The sequence below is a fragment of the Oncorhynchus nerka genome, linkage group LG11 (assembly GCF_034236695.1).
Source record: "Oncorhynchus nerka isolate Pitt River linkage group LG11, Oner_Uvic_2.0, whole genome shotgun sequence".
Taxonomy (NCBI): Eukaryota; Metazoa; Chordata; class Actinopteri; order Salmoniformes; family Salmonidae; genus Oncorhynchus; species Oncorhynchus nerka.
In genome coordinates, this window is record NC_088406.1 from 31,453,463 (window position 1) to 31,477,853 (window position 24,391).

Below are 24,391 nucleotides of genomic sequence, written 5' to 3' on the forward strand. Positions count from 1 at the left end.
ATGGAAACGTATTGAATGATGCATTGAAACAACTTGATGGACAGTTTTATAACTACAGCTCCATAACAGTGTGCTCACCAGGCTGAGAGTAACACATACTTGTAGAGGTGAAAGCACCTACAGTTTTCCCTGGTTGCTATACTTGTGTATTGGAAGAAGGTCTTATGTACATGCACAAAGAGCAGAAGAGTGTTGTTTTTCTATTTGTGACTGGCTCCATTATAGATGTGTGTCTTATAGATGTGTGCCATTCATTAAAAAGTAAAGGACTGCAACCATATAGTACAAATATATCCAACAAAATAAATACTATAAACACAGACATATAGGATGTTTTTATGTGGAGAAATAACTTTGCATTTCTGAAATATGTCCCCATTCAACTTTATTATAATGCATTAAAACCAGATATATTTGCCAGGTGAATTATTAGAGAAATAGTAAGCGAAGCAACATTCCACTGTAGAAATACTGTAGATCCATTATTTGAAATGTGGGGCAATAATGAAAATATGCAGCAGCCTACCTCAAGTTTGTACAATCATGACATAAATCTCTAGAATTTATATACAACATGCCCTGACATGTCTTCAAATTGACAACTCTGACTGAAAATTTGAACTTTCCACTCACTCTGCCCCCCTCCCCCCCTCTCTCTCTCCCCTCCCTCTTTTTCTCTCACTCTGTGTTTGAGTTCTTCCTATTTAAATAGCTTCGCAAGCAGAAATGTTAGTAGGCCTAGTTAGGACTGAAGTAGAATTATGATTTTTGGGAAACACTGAAGGCTATGCCTAGGTGAGAAGGGGCGCTATTTGTTAAAATTAGCATTATACCTACATGTATTATATTGTAAGAGTTCATAGGTTGTTAATAATCTCATACATTATTTACAGGTCATTTGTAAATGTTTATATGGTATTATTGGTCAGGTCAATGTGGTTGCCCTAACAATTTAGGCCTAATCCACAACATTAATGATTTGACCTTTATTGTAACAATTTACAAACGTCTAAAAACATCTTATGCGCTCTTTATAAACTGGTTATGAACCCTGCATAAACTCAACGTAAAAGGGTAGCAACTGCAGCCTATCTTATCCAAACTGTCCACTATAAAGTAGAGACAGTTTGCTCTCAGCCTCTCTCAGATTGTTAACTTTCTGGCACTGGCTTTCTCTCAAAAAACTGCAGACAGTCTGCCCGACCAATCCCAGAACAGCGGAGTGGCGTCATAGCATCTGCAGCGCATTTAGATGAAAGGGAATGTTGAGGGCTGTGCTCAACTTCAAACCCAAGCCTGGCATCAAACACCGAACCCCCAGATAAACCAAACAAACAGACCAGGGATCGCATAGAGGGAGGCGGCGCTGGAAGCGCATTTCAAAGCAGAATAACAACACAACCAGATCTCGACGCCGTGCACTTTGCAAACTCTTTGCATTTCCACATTTTAATGAGCCCTCTATCTTGTATGCAATTGTATCGACATGTGAGGTTATTGTCATATGATCATAATGACCTGTTTGTAGCAGCAGTGTCCACCCTGTGGTTGCGCTTTGATGTAGGCCTAGTGGCCGATCAGAGATCAGATTACATGCTTTAGATCGCAGCTATTCCTGCCTTTGATCTCCGCTCTGATTTTGTCTTCAATCCGGGGATTCGCCTGGACTGGAGTAGCGCAGTTGAGCAAAGAGCACATCGCATGGCTGGAATGGTCTGGAGACCTATGCAGAACGCACAGGAGTGGATATCTGTCTGAAATTACACTCATTCAGGCAGGGAAAGGACAACTAAAGAACCCATCAGACTACAGCAGCACATACCAGGTAAAACGTGCAGAGGGCTGCAGTTGTTTTGTAACCAATATGATTTTGAGACATTCAACAAACTGAAACCATTAACACATATTTTGACTTTTGACAAGATCATTCTGTCATAGCCCTGGCTGGTTTGAGGAAGGATGAAGCATTATTGTCCTCGCTGAATATATCAACTAGCTCATAAAAAAACATTGTTACAATGTTACAACATAGATGAATATGTTGCAAAGCTGGTATGTTGTGTCTATGTTGTGATTGGTCACTATGTCAACCTGTTTGGAGGAAAGTGGCTGAGAACAAATATAATTGACCTGCTCATGAGTATTGTGGTAATTTTCACTGGCTATACATTGGGCTTTTTGACAGCAATCCGAGGTTCCACAGTATTCCTTTATGTTTGTTTTTTGTTGTTGAACAGAGAAGAAATTCACATCTTCATTCTATATCTTTCTCTCTTTTCCAGAGTCATTCTGCAGTAGCCCCTCAAAATGGCCTTGATACCTGGGCACACTTGGTTATTTCTACTGACGTTACATGTAATATACTCATCTCTGGTGAGTTCTTTCTGCTTTGAATTGACCCAACTAGTGTGATTCCAGGCTTTTGACAGGCCATTTATAGTCCGATCTGCAATCTGTAATGCCCACGTATAATAGACTCTGTAATAGTCTCCATTTTAAATTACTGTTGTCAGATCTGGCATGGACATCAATGTGTGGACGGACAGATATAGTAGTCTACATAGTTTGAGGAGTAAAAGCCAGTGGGTGAAATAGTGGCACTATTGTAGGGGGATTATGCCGGCGCTGGACTCGGTCCACATGATCTCTTACTGATGAAAGGCGTGATGAAACGCAGGAATCACTAGCTGTTCAGTATCAAATGATTATTCCCTCTCAGGTTCCTGTAACGGCGGAGGAGGAGACCAGTGAATGCAGGGAACAGGAGTACAAGGATCAGCTTGGGAACTGTAAACCCTGCAAGCAGTGCGACGCCGGGCAGGAGCTATCAAAGGTTTGGAGCCTAATAATGTACGCTATATAGACGGTAAAACTCAGACATCAATAAATGATGACCTCCTTATGAGTGCCCTTAAATGTACTGCACTTTACATACAGACTTTAAAAATCGGTGGAAAATGTAGTTGGCCCAATGATTCCATCTCAGTTGAACGAGTTTATAGGATGCTTCATCACAGTTGAAAGGCAAACATTTATCACTGTTTCCCTTGATCTATAAAAAGGAAAGAGACTAAAACCATGATAATACTAGATACAAACAGACCACTTCAACTTCCTTGTAACTTCCTAAACCTGAATAACCTCTGGATAAGATATACCCTTGGTAAATAAAACACAGCTTTTTTTCTGAAAGACAACTGTTCATGAATAGAATGGATTCCAGTGTTTAGAATAGTGAATGTTATCCAGGGGCCCAATGGCTTTTGTAGAACACAGACCGCTCTTTAATCAGTCACACCCATACTTCGACCCTCTGTTACTGAATGGATTCCATTGTTTTTTCCCAAGTTCCCTGTCCAAGTTATTGTCTCCATTGTTTGATGGAAACCATGCATAAACGTGCTGTACAGTGAGAGGGGTATGCCTTTTATCACTATTCTTGCCAAAGACATGGATGGTGCTCTGTGTGGGCTGTGTAGAAATGGGTTGGAAGGCCTTGAGCAACGTTAGTTTAGCAATGCTTTCCCTCCTACCACTTAATCATATGCTCAACTAAGAACAGGTAAAACATCTTCCATCTTATACTAAATTTCCCTCTCATAAACATCTGTTGCACACATACTTGTCTACCAGGTTGCCTTTTATCTTGGTACACACAGACATGCAGTCAGTGGTGGTACGCTTCAGTGGGCCTCGTGTTCCTCTGCCAGTTCAACAGTCATGAATACTCGGTGCCCTGGGGTCCTGGTTAATAATTGGCTGCCTCATTCATTCTAAGTGGTTGCGGGAAGCCATCTCACAGTGTAGGGAAGCTCCGAGCAGATAAATAGTGCACCTCAGTGGGGAGACTTTCTAATAAGGCTGATATATGGAATGTAATTATTAGAGGTCGACCGATTAATCGGAATGGCTGATTAATTAGGGCCGATTTCAAGTTTTCATAACAATCAGAAATTGGTATTTTTGGGCGCCGATTTGCCGATTATTATTATTATTTATATTTTACACCTTTATTTAACTAGGCAAGTCAGTTAAGAACACATTATTATTTTCAATGACGGCCTAGGAACGGTGGGTTAACTGCCTCGTTCAGGGGCAGAAAGACAGATTTTCACCTTGTCAGCTCGGGGGATCCAATCTTGCAACCTTACAGTTAACTAGTCCAACGTAATAATGACCTGCCTCTCTCTTGCACTCCACAAGGAGACTGCCTGTTATGCAAATGCAGTAAGCCAAGGTAAGTTGCTAGCTAGCATTAAACTTATCTTGTAAAAAAATCATAATCACTAGTTAACTACACATGGTTGATGATATTACTAGATATTATCTAGCGTGTCCTGTGTTGCATATAATATCTAAGTATCTGACTGAGCGGTGGTAGGCAGAAGCAGGCGCATAAAAATTCATTCAAACAGCACTTTCGTGCCTTTTGCCTGCAGCTCTTCTTTGTGCATCAAGCATTGGGCTGTTTATGACTTCAAACCTATCAACTCCCGAGATGAGGCTGGTGTGACCGAAGTGAAATGGCTGGCAAGTTAGCGCGCGCTAATAGCGTTTCAAACTTCACTCGCTCTGAGCCTTGGGGTGGTTGTTTCCCTTGCTCTGCTGGGGTAATGCTGCTTTGATGTTGTGGCTGTTGTCGTTGTGTTGCTGGTTCGAGCCCAGGGAGGAGTGAGGAGACTGACGGAAGCTATACTGTTACACTGGCAATACTAAAGTGCCTATAAGAACATCCAATAGTCAAAGGTTAATGAAATACAAATGCTATAGAGGGAAATAGTCCTATAATAACTACAACCTAAAACTTCTTACCTGGGAATATTGAAGACTCATGTTAAAAGGAACCACCAGCTTTCACATGTTCTCATGTTCTGAGCAAGGAATTGAAACGTTAGCTTTCTTACATAGCACATATTGCACTTTTACATTCTTCTCCAACACTTTGTTTTTGCATTATTTAAACCAAATTGAACATGTTTCATTATCTACTTGAGGCTAAATTGATTTTATTGATGTATTATATTAAGTTAAAATAAGTGTTAATTCACTATTGTTGTAATTGTCATTATTACAAATACATTTTTTTTTTAATCGGCCGGTTAATCTGATCCTCCAATAATCGGTATCGGTGTTGAAAAATCATAATCGGTAGACCTCTAGTAATTATACCAACTTCACAAACCTATTAGCTCTTCGTTCAGGGAACCACCCAAGCATCAGGGAAGTCCTTTATTAAAAAGTTGAACCCCGGGCCACCGGTGGTTTCAAGTGACAGATATAGCTAATATACGATTCACTTTGACCCAAGTGGTCTCGATAACAACCGTCATTAAAGTTTTGACCAGGGCCCAGGAACTTGGAGAACGAACAGAGGATGGTATTTAACGAGCTTCCTGGCCTTGAGTGTCAGATTGTTGCGAGCTCTTCTGAGTATCACACAAATCAAATCAAATAACATTTTATTCGTCACATGCGCTGAATACAACCTTACAGTGAAATGCTTACTTATGAGCCCCACAGCTCTCACTGGTGCACTGGTTTCTTCTGTTTATTAAATCCTCAAACGAAAGTTACAGAAGTCTTCACCTTGTCTTTCATCCAGCATTTCTTCACACTTGAGCTAATCTACAATTCATAACAATACATACATACATACAGTGGGGCAAAAAAGTATTTAGTCAGCCACCAATTGTGCAAGTTCTCCCACTTAAAAAGATGAGAGAGGCCTGTAATTGTCATCATAGGTACACTTCAACTATGACAGACAAAATGAGAAAAAAAATCCAGAAAATCCCACCATAATTTTCATCATAAAAAATCCTACAATGTGATTTTCTGGATTTTTTTTCTAATTTTGTCTGTCATAGGTGAAGTGTACCTATGATGAAAATTACAGGCCTCTCTCATCTTTTTAATTGGGATAACTTGCACAATTGGTGGCTGACTAAATACTTTTTTGCCCCACTGTACATACATACATACATACATACATACATACATACATACATACATACATACATACATATATACATATATACATATATACATACATACATACAAACATACATTACATACATTACATACATACATACATACATACATACATACATACATACATACATACATACATACATACATACATACATACAGGAGTGACTGCCCCACATATAGTGCATGCATACTGGGAACTTTGCAGTGAGCCATTGGCAAAGAGGCAACGTGTCTTTGATTTGTCGACACTAGACATTGAAAGAGTGTGGCAGTGTGTGGGGAACATTAGATGGCACGCTGCATTAACAAACTCACATTGTTTCCCGAGCTTGTTCATTACTGGATCAGATGACTGGCCCCCCTGGAGACTCTTGTGATTCCCTGCTGATCTCTCCCCGTCTGAACATGCTTTAACCCCAGCCAACCAGCTCTCTCTTTTCCCTCCACATAGCTCTACATCTGTGCTGTTTTGCTTGGCATTCTCACCAAAAACTAGATCTGGAGATGGGAGTAAAATGAGACGAGTAAGCACTGGCTTTTGTGCTCACTTTGAGGCTAGATCATCCTAAGCCCATGGAAGTAATGACACACTTGAAAGCTAATTTGCCTATACCCATTAGCCCCATTTAAATGAGACTGCAGCATTATGTGATTCCTGGCTGCATCCCAAGATGGCATACCTTGACAGCATCTTTATAGTAAAAACAAAATGTGTTTCCATGCAATTATCTGAGATGTTTTCTCACATTAGACACCTGATCAGGTCAGGGTGTTAGACCTTGTTTTGATCCTTTGTTATTCATGCCAAAAGACTGAAAGAGATCATTTCTGGATGTTACAGCACTGCCTGGGTGGAGAGGGGACAAGTTGGCTGAGTGCTCCTTTTGTTCTGTGCCCTACCCTGGTCTGTGTACGTGGTAGCCCCTTTCCTGCCATGCATTGCCACATGGACAGAGTCTTTGCCAGCGCCCAGCTTTGTGGGGATCAATCCTCCTAGGGCCCCTTCATCTGGAAGTGGGACGATGATCCTCCATCCAAAACCACTCTAAACAGCTCTGCTCTGACTGCTCTGACTGCTTTGCAGTGGCTAGCCTTCCATGGCGTGCACCAGGAGAAACTCAGGCTCCAGGGTTCAACATCATCCACAAATCTAAATTCAAACCGTATTTCCTTCTTTCTGTTGTCATCATCATCCCCCTCCCCTCTCTCTCGCTCTCTCTCTCTCTCTCACCTTTCCACTGTTCCCTGCTCTGCTGGTGTGAAGGTCCTTATATGGAGAGCACACAACAACAGCTGCAGCCCTGCCCTAGCCCTCCTCTGGCCAGAGCCCAGGTCCAATGTCGTCTCATGTGTTTGGCTGAAATGGCCAAATTCCTCTATCTTCTGCCCTGACTCTGTAGGGCCATAATGGGATCCCCTCTTTGCCTCCCTTATTTTTTTATTTTCTTTGCCAGTCTGCCCAACCCCCGGGCTCCTGTGCCCACATTCCGGTGCTACTGCATGCCCAGGCGGTGAAACAGGACACGGTCGAGGAGAGAAGTTCCCTGTTTGACTCTGACCTTCACGTTAATGATATATGAGCCCCCCCCCCCCGCCTGGGAATGCAGTGTGGTAACAGTGGTTTAACAGTGGATGGGGGCAGCTGCTGCAGACAATAAAGTGACTGATGTCATTCCAGCAGGGTCATTTTACTTGGCGTGGGATACGATGATCAGCAGGAATGTAAATGTTCCTATTACCATAGGAAATCAAGGTTGCCAGCCTCTGTGTGCCAAATAAATGCTTTGTAGTACCAAATAGGAATCACATTAACACTAGACCTACTACATACACCTCATTATATATTTTTTAGACAGAACAGAAAAGGCTATATTCTTGTGTCTAGAGGAAAGTCATGAGAGTTTCTGTACAGGCTAGAATGAAAGGTAGCCTGTGCATGGGAGAGAAAATAGAACTACTGGCACTCAGGCTGACTGGCAAAAACAATATAATGATATACTATATATATATATATATACAGTGCCTTGCGAAATTATTCGGCCCCCTTGAACTTTTGCCACATTTCAGGCTTCAAACATAAAGATATAAAACTGTATTTTTTTGTGAAGAATCAACAACAAGTGGGACACAATCATGAAGGGGAACGACATTTATTGGATATTTCAAACTTTTTTAACAAACAAAAACTGAAAAATCGGGCGTGCAAAATTATCCAGCCCCTTTACTTTCAGTGCAGCAAACTCTCTCCAGAAGTTCAGTGAGGATCTCTGAATGATCCAATGTTGACCTAAATGACTAATGATGATAAATACAATCCACCTGTGTGTAATCAAGTCTCCGTATAAATGAACCTGCACTGTGATAGTCTCAGAGGTCCGTTAAAAGCGCAGAGAGCATCATGAAGAACAAGGAACACACCAGGCAGGTCCGAGATACTGTTGTGAAGAAGTTTAAAGCCGGATTTGGATACAAAAAGATTTCCCAAGCTTTAAACATCCCAAGGAGCACTGTGCAAGCGATAATATTGAAATGGAAGGAGTATCAGACCACTGCAAATCTACCAAGACCTGGCCGTCCCTCTAAACTTTCAGCTCATACAAGGAGAAGACTGATCAGAGATGCAGCCAAGAGGCCCATGATCACTCTGGATGAACTGCAGAGATCTACAGCTGAGAGGGGAGACTCTGTCCATAGGACAACAATCAGTTGTATATTGCACAAATCTGGCCTTTATGGAAGAGTGGCAAGAAGAAAGCCATTTCTTAAAGATATCCATAAAAAGTGTTGTTTAAAGTTTGCCACAAGCCACCTGGGAGACACACCAAACATGTGGAAGAAGGTGCTCTGGTCAGATGAAACCAAAATGGAACTTTTTGGCAACAATGCAAAACGTTATGTTTGGCATAAAAGCAACACCCTGAACACACCATCCCCACTGTCAAACATGGTGGTGGCAGCATCATGGTTTGGGCCTGCTTTTCTTCAGCAGGGACAGGGAAGATGGTTAAAATTGATGGGAAGATGGATGGAGCCAAATACAGGACCATTCTGGAAGAAAACCTGATGGAGTCTGCAAAAGACCTGAGACTGGGACGGAGATTTGTCTTCCAACAAGACAATGATCCAAAACATAAAGCAAAATCTACAATGGAATGGTTCAAAAATAAACATATCCAGGTGTTAGAATGGCCAAGTCAAAGTCCAGACCTGAATCCAATCGAGAATCTGTGGAAAGAACTGAAAACTGCTGTTCATAAATGCTCTCCATCCAACCTCACTGAGCTCGAGCTGTTTTGCAAGGAGGAATGGGAAAAAATGTCAGTCTCTCGATGTGCAAAACTGATAGAGACATACCCCAAGCGACTTACAGCTGTAATTGCAGCAAAAGGTGGCGCTACAAAGTATTAACTTAAGGGGGCTGAATAATTTTGCACGCCCAATTTTTCAGTTTTTGATTTGTTAAAAAAGTTTGAAATATCCAATAAATGTCGTTCCACTTCATGATTGTGTCCCACTTGTTGTTGATTCTTCACAAAAAAATACAGTTTTATATCTTTATGTTTGAAGCCTGAAATGTAGCAAAAGGTCGCAAAGTTCAAGGGGGCCGAATACTTTTGCAAGGCACTGTATATATATATATATTCTCGTGTCCCCATTTATTGAGGTGTACCCATGAATCCAATGGTAAACAGATACACTCAGGTTATATAGATAATATATTCAGGGTGATAATATATCCAATATGGGTCTAGTAATTTTGCCATTTTAGATTCGCTATAGGGGTTAAAGCCTGACAACTAAGCTGGTTCCATATTAGATCACTCATTGAGTAATGAGATGCTGTGCTTTTTAAGTGCAGGTCCCATTGTAGAGACCAGGAGAGGTTTTCAACTTCTTACGCTTGTGCACCTCTCCATAATCCCTGCCCCCTAGCTAACTGAAGCTTTGCCTACATACACTGGCCTCTCAATCACCAGGACACTCACTGAGTTGTTCCAGAAAGAACCAATCACACAAAACCCCAGCAATAAACTTGCAATAATACAACAGTGGGTGTCCCCGAGTGCCTTTTATCATTCAAATACTTGGCCATTCTGGGGCCTGCAGCGGAAGGCCCCTCATTGATTCTGAGAGAGTCAGGGGGATTATTGCCAGTGTAAAATGGACTCTCAAAAGATTCGGACCATTGTTCCCTTACGGTATTAGAAGCCAAGATCATTCTTTAATTCTAGACACCCTGGTATCCCACATTCAGAGCCTTTCTCCAGCTGCCCCCAGCCCCACCTCTCACCCGGGGGATTTCTCCTGTTAATCCCTCCAGGAATGTGGCTTTGGTTACGGAGAGGATGCCCGGTGCGTGTCCTGCAGAAGCAACCGCTACAAAGAGGACCGGAGCCTGCAGAAGTGCAAGCCCTGCCTGGACTGTGGCCTGAACAACCGCTTCCAGAAGGGCAACTGTTCCACCACCAGCAATGCTGTGTGCGGAGACTGTCTGCCCGGGTGAGGGAGGGGCTTAATCTCTTACAACAACTACTCTACTTCTACTACTAGTGAACTACTGCTCTGTTACTACAGATAATGGTCAACGTATTGGTTCATTACCTCATACAATCAATTAAGCAGATTTATGAGAACTTTCATAATAATCCAATGCTATGTTGTGTTTAACAGGTTTTACAGGAAAACTAAGCTGAGCGGATTCCAAGATATGGAGTGCATACCATGTGGGGACCGTCCACCTCCATATGAGCCACACTGTGAGCACTCACACTCTCTTGTGTAACATCAGTTAATAAGTACTATCCATAGCTTGAATGAGAAGTTGAGAACATCATTAATTAAGAAAACTATTGAACTCCATGCTAAAAGTACAGCCAAGACCCCAAGAACATGTCAGGCCATAAAGCCATAACAAAACACTATTTTATTTTTTAAAATCTTTTTAAAAATCTTTATTTAACTAGGAGTCAGTTAAGAACAAATTCACATACTGTACCTTCACCTAAAACATGCCAGCACAAGGCCCTTAAAGTAATCAGAACCACAGCCCCAATGGGTGGAGAAAATCATAGCTCATACAGTAAAGTCTCATTGAGCCAGCCAACTATGTTTATTGCTCAAATAAATGCTTAGTTTTACATCCAGGCCCATAAATGTTGACATGGATACTGCTAGCATAACAGTCAGTCTTGCCAGAACTGGATTATTTTAGCTGGGACCATACAATACGACCCATCATCATCGCTCCATTCTCATGGACTGCCGAAAACCTTTTAAGTTAAAGTCTCCATCCACATATTTCAAGACAAAAAAGGAGCTGCAATGTTTCGAAATACACTATATATACAAAAGTATGTGGACACCCCTTCAAATGAGTGGATTTGGCTATTTCAGTCACACTAGTTGCTGACACGTGTATAAAATCGAGCACACAGCCATGCAATCTCCATAGACAAACACTGTCAGTAGAATGGCCTTTTTTATGTTATTTTTTATTTCACCTTTATTTAACCAGGTAGGCTAGTTGAGAACAAGTTATCATTTACAACTGAGACCTGGCCAAGATAAAGCAAAGCAGTTCGACAAAAACAACAACACAACAACACATAAACAAACGTACAGTCAACAACACTAAATAAAATAGAAATAGAAAAATCTATGTACAGTCTGTGCAAATGTAGAAGAGTAGGGAGGTAGGCAATAAATAGGCCCAAGAGGCAAAAATAATTACAATTTAGCATTAATACTGGAGTGATAGATGTGCAGATGATGAATGTGCAAGTAGAGATACTGGGGAGCAAAAGAGCAAGAGGGTAAGTAATAATATGGGGATGAGGTAGTCAGTCGGGTGTGCTATTTACAGATTGGCTGTGTACAGGTACAGAGATCGGTAAGCTGCTCAGACATCTGATGCTTAAAGTTAGGGAGAGAGATATTAGACTACAGCTTCATACATTTTTGCAATTCGTTCCAGTCATTGGCAGCAGAGAACTGGAAGGAAACGCGGCCAAAGGAAGTGTTGGCTTTGGGGATGACTAGTGCAATATACCTGCTGGAGGGTGTGCTACGAGTGGGTGTTGCTATGGTGACCAGTGAGCTGAGATAAGGCGGGGCTTTACCTTACAAAGACTCATAGATGACCTGGAGCCAGTGGGTTTGGCGATGGATTTGTAGTGAGGGCCAGCCAACGAGAGCATACATGTCACAGTGGTGGGTAGTATATGGGGCTTTGGTGATAAAACAGATGGCACTGTAATAGACTACATCCAGTTTGCTGAGTAGAGTGTTGGGGGCTATTTTGTAAATGACATCGCCGAAGTCAAGGATCGGTATGATAGTCAGTTCTACGAGGGTATGTTTGGCGGCATGAGTGAAGGAGGAGGCTTTGTTGCAGGTCGATGAAGACGGCTGCACAAAACTGTCTTTTATCGATTGCGGTTATGATATAGTTTAGGACCTTGAGCATGGCTGAGGTGCACCCATGACCAGCTCAGAAACCAGATTGCATAGAGGAGAAGGTACGGTGGGATTCGAAATGGTCGGTGATCTGTTTATTAACTTGGCTTTCGAAGATTTTTAGAAAGGCAGGGCAGGATGGATATAGATCTATAACAGTTTGGGTTTAGAGTGTCTCCCCCTTTGAAGAGGGGGATGACCGTGGCAGCTTTCCAATCTTTGGGGATCTCAGACGATACGAAAGAGAGATTAAATAGGCTAGTAATAGGGTTTGCAACAATTTCAGCGGATAATTTTAGAAAGAGAGGGTCCAGATTGTCTAGCCCAGGTGATTTGTAGGGTTCCAGATTTTGCAGTTCTCTCAGAACATCAGCTGTCTGGATTTGGGTGAAGGAGAAACGGGGGGGGGGGGGGGATGCTGAGATGTTGGCCAGGGTAGGGGCAGCCAGGTGGAAAGCATGACCAACCGTGGAAAAATGCTTATTGAAATTATAGTAGATTTATCAGTGGTGACAGTGTTTCCTATCCTCAGTGCAGTGGGCAGCTGGGAGGAGGTTCTCTTATTCTCCATGGACTTTACAGTGTCCCAAACCTTTTTGGAATTAGTGCTACAGGAAGCAAATTTCTGTTTGAAAAAGATAGCCTTAGCTTTCCTAACTGACTGAGTATATTGGTTCCTGACTTCCTTGAAAAGTTGTATATCGTGGGGGCTATACGATGCTAATGCAGAATGCCACAGGATGTTTTTGTGCTGGTCAAGGGCAGTCAAGTCTGGGGTGAACCATGGGCTATATCTGTTCTTAGTTCTACATTTTTTGAATGTGGCATGCTTATTTAAGATGGAAAGGAAAGCACTTTTGAAGAGCAACCAGGCATCCTCTACTGATGGGATAAGGTCAATATCCTTCCAGGATACCCGGGCCAGGTCGATTAGAAAGGCCTGCTCGCTGAAGTGTTTCAGGGCTCGTTTGACAGTGATGAGGGGTGGTCATTTGACCGTGGACCCAGTACGCACGCAGGCAATGAGGCAGTGATTGCTGAGATCCTGGTTGAAGACAGCAGAGGTGTATTTTGAGGGCAGGTTCGTCAGGATTATATCTAAGAGGGTGCCCATGGTTATGGATTTAGGGTTGTACCTGGTAGGTTCCTTGATGATTTGTGTGAGATTGAGGGCATCTAGCTTAGATTGTAGGACGGCCGGGGTGTTAGGCATGTCCCAGTTTAGGTCACCTAACAGGACGAACTCAGAAGATAGATGGGGGGTGATCAATTCACATATGATGTCCAGGGCACAACTGCAGGCCGAGGGGGGTCTATAACAAGTGTCAATGGTGAGAGTTGTTTCTGGAAAGGTGGATTTTTAAAAGTAGACGCTCAAATTGTTTGGGCACAGACCTGGATAGTATGACATTACTCTGCAGGCTATCTCTGCAGTAGATTGCAACTCTGCCCCCTTCGGCAGTTCTACCTTCAGGTGTTTGGATATTGCTCCCAAGGATAAACCAGTCTTGTGGAGGTCTATATTTTTTTTTTAGGTCTTGGCTGATTTCTTTTGATTTTCCCATGATGTCAAGCAAAGAGGCACTGAGTTTGGAGGTAGGGCTTGAAATACATCCACAGGTACACCTCCAATTGACTCAAATGATGTCAATTAGCCTATCTGAAACTTCGAAAGCCATTGCATCATTTTCTGGAATTTTCCAAGCTCTTTAAAGGCACAGTCAACTTAGTGTATGTAAACTTCTGACCCAATGGAATTGTGATACAGTGAATTATAAGTGAAATAATCTGTCTGTAAACAATTGTTGGAAAAATGACTTGTGTCATGCACAAAGTAGATGTCCTAACTGACTTGCCAAAACTATAGTTTGGTAACAAGAAATGTGTGGAGTGGTTGAAAAACAAGTTTTAATGACTCCAAACATCCAACTTCAACTGCATCTTCAGAGAGGACATTCTTAAACTGTGTAGTGCAATTTGCTAGCACTTTGCTAGCACTTTCTTTCTAAGCATTTCTTAAAGGTTTTTTTGTTCATAAAGCAGCGTATTTAATTCGTCTGCTAAATGACTTAAATGTAAATGTAAATGTAATTCCAGTATGTAACGGTCGTCGGTGGAAGAAGGTGAGGACCCAAGCGCAGCGTGGTACTTGTTCATGTTATTTATTTAAACGGAACACTATCAAACAAAGAAACAAAAAGCACAACCGAAACAGCTCCGTCAGGTGCAAAACACACTAAACAGAAAATAATCACCCACACCACACAGGTGGGAAAAGGCTACCTAAGTATGATTCTCAATCAGAGACAACGAACGACACCTGCCTCTGTTTGAGAACCATACCAGGCCAAACACAAAACCACAACATAGAAAAAGGAACATAGACTACCCACCCAACTCACGCCCTGACCATACTAAAACAAAGACATAACAAAAGAACTAAGGTCAGAACGTGACACAGTAGGCCACTACTACATCTCGTTAGCCACCTTTTTCCGGCCATTACCAGTGGTTAAGTATAGCCTTATGATTTTCGGCACTCACACAGAGAGAGTGGGTTAGCTAACTTATACCTTTGGTAATTGAGTGTGACTTCCTGATGCTTGTGGAGGCCACAGCTGTTCCTTGAGAAGGTTTGGCAGCCTGTGTGTATGAGCCGTCCAGCCAGGTCTAGCACCCCTCTGTTAGATAAATGAAGACGTCTCCAGGATATCAGACAACTTGAACTCACAAACTCAGTTTACATTTGCTCTTCCTGGAGATGTAAAAATGTTTGCTCAAATGTAGTATGTAAAGCTGTGTCCCACCCCCAATATGAGGTAGTTTTATTACTACCATTACGACCAAAATATTTATTTTCAAGCAATAACTATAAAGCATGCAGTATTAGTAAGAGAGTCTACATATGACTAAACATGACTGAACATGGGCCTTGGGACATCTAAGCTCTGTCTGTCTGTCTGTCTGTCTGTCTGTCTGTCTGTCTGTCTGTCTGTCTGTCTGTCTGCCTGCCTGTCTGTCTGTCTGCCTGCCTGTCTGTCTGTCTGTCTGTCTGCCTGCCTGCCTGCCTGCCTGCCTGCCTGCCTGCCTGCCTGTCTGTCTGTCTGTCTGTCTGTCTGTCTGGCTTGCCATTTTGATTGCAGAGGCCATGAAACAAAATGGCCATTGTGTCCCAGAGAGAGCAAAGCTGGTAGTTACTACAGGGAGTCTCAGTGGAATGCTTCCAAATGTTTGAAAGTCTTCATAATCTCTTCCTCCGGTTTTATCTTGTGGACGGTGGTGAAAACTTAAAGGGCAGATCATTCTAGCCATACTGGCCCTGGGCTAAGCTGCAGCTGTGTAGGATGGCACTTCAGTCTCCCAGCCAGTTTCTGGAGCAAAGTAAAAAAATGAGATTGCTTTGGCTATAAGCTGTTTTTTGTTCTATCCACTGACATTCCTTTTATATAAGTTGGAAGCTTAACAGTCAGATAAATATTTTTTGGCACTTCATATCAAATCAATTCTAAATGTGAAATGCTTACTTACAAGCACTTAACCGTTTTTTTTCTTAAAACTGCATTGTTGGTTAAGTATTTACTAAAATAAACTGAAGTAAAAAAATACAAAAAATAAACTAATAATTAAGGACCAACAATAAAATAACAGTAGCGAGGCTATATACAGAGGGTACTGGTACTGAGTCAATATGCGGGGGCACCGGTTAGTCAAGGTAATTGAGGTAATATGCACATGTAGGTAGATGTAAAGTGACTATGCATGGATAATAAACAGAGAGTAGCAGCAGCGTAAAAATGGCAGATTGGGTGGGACAATGCAAATTGCCCGGGTAGCCATTTGATTAGTTGTTCAGGAGTCTTATGGCTTGGGGGTAGAATCTGCTAAGAAGCCTTTTGGACCTAGACTTGGAGCTCCGGTACCGCTTGTCATGCGGTAGCAGAGAGAACATTCTATGACTGGGGAGGCTGGAGTCTTTAGCAATTTTTTGGGCTTTCCTCTGACACCGCCTGATATAGAGGTCCTGGATGGCAAGAAGCTTGGCCCCAGTGATGTACTGAGCCGTACGCACTGCACTCTGTAGTGCCTTGAAGTCGGAGGCCGAGCAGTTGCCATACCAGGCGATGATGCAATCAGTCAGGATGCTCTCGTTGGTGCAGCTGTAGAACTTTTTGAGGATCTGAGGACCCATGCCAAATCGATTCAGTCTCCTGAGGGGGAATAGGCGTTGATGTGCCCTCTTCACGACTGTCTTAGTGTGTTTGGACCATGATAGTTTGTTGGTGATGTACACACCAATGAATTTGAAGCTCCCAACCTGCTCCAATACAGCCCCGTTGATGAGAATGGGGGCGTGATCTGTCCTCCTTTTTCTGTAGTCCACAATCATCTCCTTTGTCTTGATCACATTGAGGGAGAGGTTGTTATCTTGGCACTACATGGCCAGGTCTCTGACCTCCGACCTATAGGCTGTCTCATCGTCGTCTGAAAACTTAATGATGGTGTTGGAGCCGTGCTTGGCCATATCTCAAACCAGGATTTCACAGCATACACAAAAGGAAGTCAGTTCAATTTTGTTTGAAGCAATCCGATGCAAATTCCACAAGCGTGCAGGTCAGCCTGTTGAAAGACAATGCACTCTTCATACAACTGTGACAGTTTTCCTAGAGATAGGGCATGTGGCCAGGGCTACTCAAGACCCTAAAACTCATGACCCAACTGATATCCATCCTAATTTCTCTCAATTTGTTACATTCAGACAACTTTATCTCAACCTTTCCTTCTACTTTCCTCACTTCAAAGGTCCTAGCCATGTCTCCTAACCACTGACTGTAAAAAAAAGTACAGCATTAGCAGCATGCAGGAAATGATCTAGATTGAGTTGCAAACCAACGCATGCCAAATGAGAGCGGTCAACCCTTCAAATCAACTCCACCAAAACAAAGTCACTCAAGAGCCAATCAAGACTTGACATGTGACGTGTTTATGCTCAGAGCAACAAAACTCCTCACCACTGCCGTAATCATGTATCCTTGCAAATGTATAAAACCACAACTGCATAGCAATGCTAGTTTGTTTTTCTTGCAACACTAAAAGGGGTGTTGGCTGTATTTATGATAGGAAGATCTGTTTAGCCTAAGACAAACTCTTGGTTGTGGAGGGCTCATACCTCTTCGGCAATGGGAAGTCATTCCAGTCAAAATCTCCAAAGTTTCACAAATGATGTATGCAGATGGGGTCACCATTAGTTTTCAGAAGGGGCCATTCATACTTCCCACTTGGCAAAAACTGGTTGAATCAACATTGTTTCCACATCATTTCAACCCCAAAAAAGGAATATGATGATGTTGAATCAATGTGGATAACTGATTTGAAAAAAATGTATCAATGTAAGAGAATTTTGTATTTCTTTCACCTTACCTTACCATTTTTTGTTGATTTCAAAACTAGACGTTGAACTGACGTATGTGCCCAGTGGGTTGGTGGTTCCCTGTCTCTTTGTGGCTTGTCATACATAAGGCCATGGCTTTAAGTTTGGCATTCCTAAAAGTCAACAGGGAGAGAGGAGAGCATATATCAAAACAAGCAGTTTATTGGCAGAGTGCGGTGTGTTGATACGATCAGCAAGTGAGGTCTCCTCAATGGGCCAGCCTAAATCTGTGTTTTCTGCAGCTTTTCTGGGAGTGATAAGGGCTGCCACTGGGCTGGGGTGTGGGGAAGACACAGCTGGCTGCAGAGGGGAGTGAGGAGGGCTGACTGGATCAGAGGCGGGACTCTGGGTCTCAACAACTGAACAGTGGAAGAAAAAGTCTGAGAGTGTGTCTGCACCATGGTGAGAAAATGATGTGCCTTGCTTATGTAAGCATGGGTGTAGGTGTAAGCATGGGTTTAGGTGTTCAGTCAAATCTTTCAGCAAGTCATTTTGGATTATTTTGATAGAGGATGTTTCAAAATGTTGATAGGAAGCACATTCCAATGATTTAAAAAAAAGTTGTTTGATTTAGTGGAGAATGTTACTGTATCCTCACAAAATCATGTCAACCTATATCAAGCTAAATTCCGCTATATAAACTGCTTCTTGTAATTGATGTATTTGCCTTGATGTGAGCAGTGCACTCCTGTTGAGTCAATTGTCAAAACGGTTAGGAAACGGCACTTTCTGTCATAACAGTTTTGAAGACCTACAGTATCTCCTCTGAAACGTCCTAATCTTGTTTTAATAAGCCGTTATCACCTGTTTGTTTACAATGAAATATTGAAATGCTTATTTATTTAGCCCCCGGGTCAAACTGAAATTTGAAGCTTCGCTGGCAGTTTGGGATTTTTTTCTTCCTCAGATGGAATGTACAAATACCCTTATCCCCTATCCTCTATCCCGCTGGAATATAAAACCATTGGCCAATGCTAAAGTCATGTTTAAATTGCATAACAAAGGGCTCTTGGATTTGAAAAGGCCAAACCCACTTTGCTTTAGGATTTATGATTAATGTACTAAAAAGGTAACAGCGATTGAAGGGGCCTATTGAAACATATTTTTCAAATGAAAAAGATATTAAACAGATCTCACAACACAATAAGTAGTTTCTCTATGGGGAGCGGCTAGCCAGTCACTTTTTCATAGTAGGACAATTATTACCTTAGGTATTTTGTTTGTTCTCTATGTAAACCTACACTCCAACTATGCACAGGTCATAACTCACTTTAAATTCTATAAAAATATCATTGTTGTGATGAGGGAGAGTAATATTGACCAAAAATTACAATCACAGATAATACAATCGTACTTCTGTTGCTTGTTGAAATAATATCAGTGGCCTTATTGCACGTGTTTACCTTATGACTAGACATTCGTCATGTACCAAATTATTCCTCAACAAAGTTTGTTTGCTTTGTTGAGGAATTAAGCAGATAGTTATATCCGATAAAGAATCATTACATTTTAGTCATTGAATCATAATTTAGCATAAGGAGATTGTATCTCATTTGTTATGACATCTGGCAAATTAAGCCCTGATGTTCCATATTAGTGGGAAAGTGTTTAATGAGAAGCTGTCCTCAAGTCCAGGTCCCTTGATGTGAGAGTGTGTGAAAAGTGTGGGGTGGGGAGCCTAGACAGTGACATCAGATTTCCCTGGGGGCTAGCCTAGGACAGCGGCAGCAGTTGCAGTAATGGGATAAACACACATGCACAAATGTGCACACACACACACATCAGGCTTGTTTCAAACGTCTGGCCAGACTGCACAGACTTAATGATGGGCTGTCTGACTGGCATGAGAGGGCCTTGGGGTAGGGGGAAGAATGACTGTAATAACTCATCCTCTGGAGGGAGGGAGAGAGAACTAGCGAGAGAGAGAATCTACTCCAGGCTTTCTTCTTTGAGCCTCTGTCTCCTTGGAGGACTCAGTGGGTCAAAGACAGCTACTACATGCCAATAATAAACATAGACCTAGTAAGGAGACATAATTCAGGTGTAGAAAATTATGGCCCGATTGTACTAGCAAGGTTATGACACAGTCAACTCTAAAATGTAGTCGTTCTCAAACTAGACAGTTAAAAAAACATTTTATTTTCCCTTTTAAAACTTCCCTTGTAAATTCCCATGTTATTATGTCAAAAGAACTACAGTGGTGACATTTGTTGATCATATTTACTGTCTCTCTCTCTCTATCTCTGCCCCTGCAGGCAGCGGGCGGGTGAACCTGGTTCCCATCCCCCCGGTGGTGACCAGCCCTCGGGACATGGCCCTGGCAGCAGTCATCTGCAGCGCTCTGGCCACCGTGCTGCTGGCCCTACTCATCCTCTGTGTCATCTACTTCAAGAGACAGCTGCTGGAGAAGAAGCCCAGCGGTGAGTGACCAACTTGAGCTTGAAAGAAGTTATTACAATGTCGTGGAAATCTCAGTGTAGCATTGGGACCAACAGGTGGCTTTGCTATAGAAATATAGCAGCGGCTATCTTGCACTTGTTTAGGGTCTCCATTATGAAAGTGTATTTTTGCCTCAGCATCTCTAAGGTCCCAGGATGGTCCATACAGTGGAGCAGAGTTGTCGTGCCTGGACCGACGGAGGCTCCATGATTTCCCTCAGCACCCATGCTGCCAATGTCACCACGGGCCAGGCCACACCTGTGGTAGGTCCTATTACTGGTGGGCTTCTACATTCACATCACTCTTTATGAGCCTTGGTTCTCAAGCCGTTCACTCTGTCAAGTTGTGTGGAGTCTTTAACTGTATCACTATGGTACTGGCATCGCTATATGCTGAGGCTTCTTGGCAAGGTCATCCATGCTTTCTGATGGTTCGCGGTCGGTACACGTTTTTCCTGTGTGATCTCCAGGCCCAGTGCACCTGATCCCCTCCCTGTGCTGTGATGAAAGCTGCAGTTTGGGCCGAAGTAGAGACACCAGCCCCTTCCAGTCCCAGATCAGCCTTAACGAGGGGTGAGGAGCATGACACAACAGCACTCACCTCACCTCCACTCAAAACCATCAACCACCATTAATTAACCACCGATCTACATCATTTAACATTGTTCAACACCACACACCATCATAATTAATCAACACCAATCAACATCTATTCTAGTACATGGGTGCCAAAATATGACAGTCAAAAGAACCAGTAACAAGTACAGCAACTGATATTGCTTGACATCATGTCTCCTGGATTCCCAGAAAGACCTAGAAGTGTAGACAGACATACAGTAAACCATTTCTGTGGTGGATAATGTTTGCGAAACCAAACAACATTCCTTTACACACCTCTGGTTCAGAACAGGAAGAGAAACACGAACAAGGCCAAAAACAATCTTGTTATGGTGTTAACTTTGGGTCTGTTTGGGAGATTACTGTCAGAGAAGTGCCTCCCTGGGACTGTGGTTGGATCATTACAGCTGGGACAGGGAGAGATTTATGATGCTGACACGGCCTCCATTTTCCCCTACAGATGTGGCGTGAACCCCTGTGAGGAGAATGTTCTGGCCTATCTGAAAGCCCATCCAGAGCCCTGCATCTCCAGAGAGGCTGGCGAGACATGGCTGCTCATGCAGAACCCCGACTGTGCCGAGAGCTTGGGATCACCCTGCTGCAACCGAGAGGAAGAAGAGGAAGAAGAGGAGGAGGGGTGCATGTCAAGTGAGGACACACAGGAGAAATCAACTGAACAGGCTAGACAGAGCCAGGAGAAGACTGGTGCCCTGACAGAGGTCCTCCTTCCAAAGCATCAGCCATCTTCACTGGAAGGTCAGTGGTGTCTTGCTGTACTGTATGAACTTTAATGCAGACACACACAGAATGATCCTCATTGTAAATACAGTTTGAAATTGAGCGATGCTTGGTGTATAACATACTTCAGATGCTCACTTAGGGTACGCTCTCCCAGTAGTTATACATGAACCAAGCCAATGAGCGATTAACAAACACAGTAACACACTATTTTTCACTGTGTCAAGAAAAGAGGAAAGTATACAAGTGCAAACACTATTAAGTAGAGAAGAATCACTGCTTCTCCTTCCCCTCAAAAACTATTTAGAATTCTTCTGCATAGCATACCTGTTTAATATGAAATTGGAACGATAACAAATGGTTGAGTCCATTAAAACAGATACACACTATTTATGGAAAAAGCTTCAGTGTATCTGCCAAATGGAGCTTCAGAGCCAAAGCAGATTGTCTGAACTGATGGAATCCAGTGAGTGAGCTCAGAGTAGAGCAGCAGAAGCCCCAGCAAAACACAGTCAAGTAGAAAGCTACAACACAGAAGCATCAGGACAGAGGAGACATTCTGTGTCCTAACAGCATAGTTCAAACACACACACGCATACACTTATTTTACCACAAATGTTGCACTCCCTTTGATTGGCAGGGACAGTGTTGTGTCCATGGAAACTGGGACTAGTCAAGAAGCAAAGAAAGGGCCAGGCAGCGATCCCAGCTGAGCCTTCTGATGTTGGGACTCGGTCCCTGCCTGACCTATGTTAGGTAGATAGATTACTAATGACAGTGTGTGCTTTTCTCCTCTCTCTTTTTCCAGGATGACATGGATTTATTTGGCTCGTGTTCCACCCTTGAACCGCCCTGGACCTGAAAACAGTCCAGAAAGATCCCGTTTCAGATTACACTAGCCCACAGACCAATTCCCAAAAAGTGTGTGGTACACAATCTCTTTCAAGCGGTTTGTGACCCACAACCTTTCGTCACACATCTGAAGGGACTATGTACAGTGCTGTGAAAAAGTATTTGCCCCCTTTCTAATTTTGCATATTTTTTATACTAAATGTTATCAGATCTTCAACCAAAACCCAATATTAGATAAAGGGAACCTAAGTGAACAAATAACACAGCAATCACATACTTATTTCATGAATAAAGTTATGCAACACCCAATGCCCCTGTGTACAGCAAAGCATCCCCAAACTATCACACTACCACCACCATGCTTGACCGTTGGTATAAGGTTCTTACTGTGAAATGCAGTGTTTGGTTTTTGCCAGGCATAATGGGACCGATGTTGTCTAAAAAGTTATACTTTTGACTCATCTGTCCAGAGAACAAGAGTCTTGATGATCATCCAGGTGCTTCTTAGCAAACTTGAGTCAACTTTTTGGACAAGATGGGTTCCATTATATCTGGCGAAAACCAAACACTGCATTCCACAGTAAGAACCTCATACCAACGGTGTTCGTAGTTTGATTGTTTGGGGATGCTTTGCTGCCTCAGGACCTGGGCGACTTGCCTTAATAGAAGGAACAATGAATTCTGTTCTGTATCAGAGAATTCTACAGGAGAATGTCAGGTCATCCATCTGTGAGCTGAAGTTGCAGCGCAGCTGGGTCATGCAGCAAGACAATGATCCAAAACACACAATCAAGTCCACATGAAAATGGTTAGAAAGCAACAAATTTGAAGTTTTGGAATGGCCTAGTCAAAGTCCAGACCTAATCCCAATTGAGATGTTGTGGCAGGACTTGAAACGAGCAGTTCATGCTTGAAAACCCACAAATGTCGCTGAGTTAAAGCAGTTCTGCCTGCAGAAGTGGGCCAAAATTCCTCCACAGCGTTGTGAGAGACTGATCAACAAATAAAGGAAGCATTTGGTTGCAGGCATTGCAGCTAAATGTGGCACAACCAGTTATTGAGTATAAGGGGCAATTACTTTTTCACACAGGGGAATTGGGTGTTGCATAATTTTGTTAATTAAATAAAAAATTATCATTTTTTTGTTAATTGTAAATTCAGGTTCCCTTGATCTAATATTGGGTTTTGGTTGAAAATCTCATAATATTCCGTATAAAAAAATATGCACAAATGTAGAAAATCAGAAAGGGGGCAAATACCTTTTCACAGCACTGCAAATAAATGCTAACAAATGACTTCACGGCAAAATAAAGCACAAGAGCAGAGACTGAAAAGAAATCTATGCACAACGCGAGGTTGCCGGGCCAGAGGCTGATGTAATGAAGTTGAACGCATGCAAAATGATTGGTGACTGGTACAAAGTAAATAGATGCCTTCCCCTTTGTTTCTGATGTCTGCTTAAGTCGGTGACTAGCAGAATCGGTACCACAGTGTGACTGTGACTATTGATGTGTTTTGTCATGAAGTCGCTGTTACAAGTGAATAACTGGCAACGTCTCCTTAAAGGGCGCAAGAGAAGCATGTCAAAACGTACATCTGTGATTTCTAGTGCACATGGAAGACAATCTAGATAATACTGAACAAGTTAAGACAATGAGGAATGTTGTGTGTGATATGAAATTTGTTGTAGATATTGTAAAATAGAAAATAGGTTAATATTTTTGTAATGTAGACATGACTGACTAATGACAAATATGCCTGCTTTTTTCAGTTGTAGTATTGGTGGTTGTGCATATACACTTTCATTTGATATATTTGTAAATAAACCACTTCAACAAGATAAACTAGGTGATTTTGATTGTTGTTCAAA

The 24,391-nt window shown here is 42.3% G+C and overlaps 2 protein-coding genes across 4 annotated transcripts in view; one reads left to right on the plus strand and one right to left on the minus strand.

The window, feature by feature from the left end:
* Positions 1 to 1,280: 1,280 nt before the first annotated feature.
* Positions 1,281 to 24,379, plus strand: LOC115136679 (tumor necrosis factor receptor superfamily member 19-like). Its single transcript, XM_029672317.2, has 10 exons — positions 1,281 to 1,825; positions 2,283 to 2,373; positions 2,720 to 2,833; positions 10,313 to 10,491; positions 10,663 to 10,748; positions 20,131 to 20,295; positions 20,452 to 20,577; positions 20,784 to 20,886; positions 21,392 to 21,687; positions 22,478 to 24,379. The coding sequence occupies exons 2-10, from the start codon at positions 2,308 to 2,310 to the stop codon at positions 22,480 to 22,482; spliced, it is 1,140 nt and encodes a 379-aa protein (XP_029528177.1). The 5' UTR covers positions 1,281 to 1,825; positions 2,283 to 2,307; the 3' UTR covers positions 22,483 to 24,379.
* LOC115136678 (mitochondrial intermediate peptidase-like) overlaps positions 14,590 to 24,391 on the minus strand; it is a 58,185-nt gene continuing 48,383 nt past the window's right edge. The window contains exons 19-20 of one of the 3 annotated variants that reach the window (XR_010465038.1): positions 17,871 to 17,988; positions 14,590 to 17,064 (exon numbers count right to left, since the gene is read on the minus strand). Coding sequence is in view for 1 of the 3 variants with exons in the window: in XM_029672316.2 (XP_029528176.1) it covers positions 17,954 to 17,988 (35 nt within the window). In the remaining 2 variants the exon portion in view is untranslated. Of the gene's footprint in view, positions 17,989 to 24,391 lie in introns of all 3 variants that reach the window. The other 2 variants (XR_010465037.1, XM_029672316.2) reach the window with 2 other exon arrangements.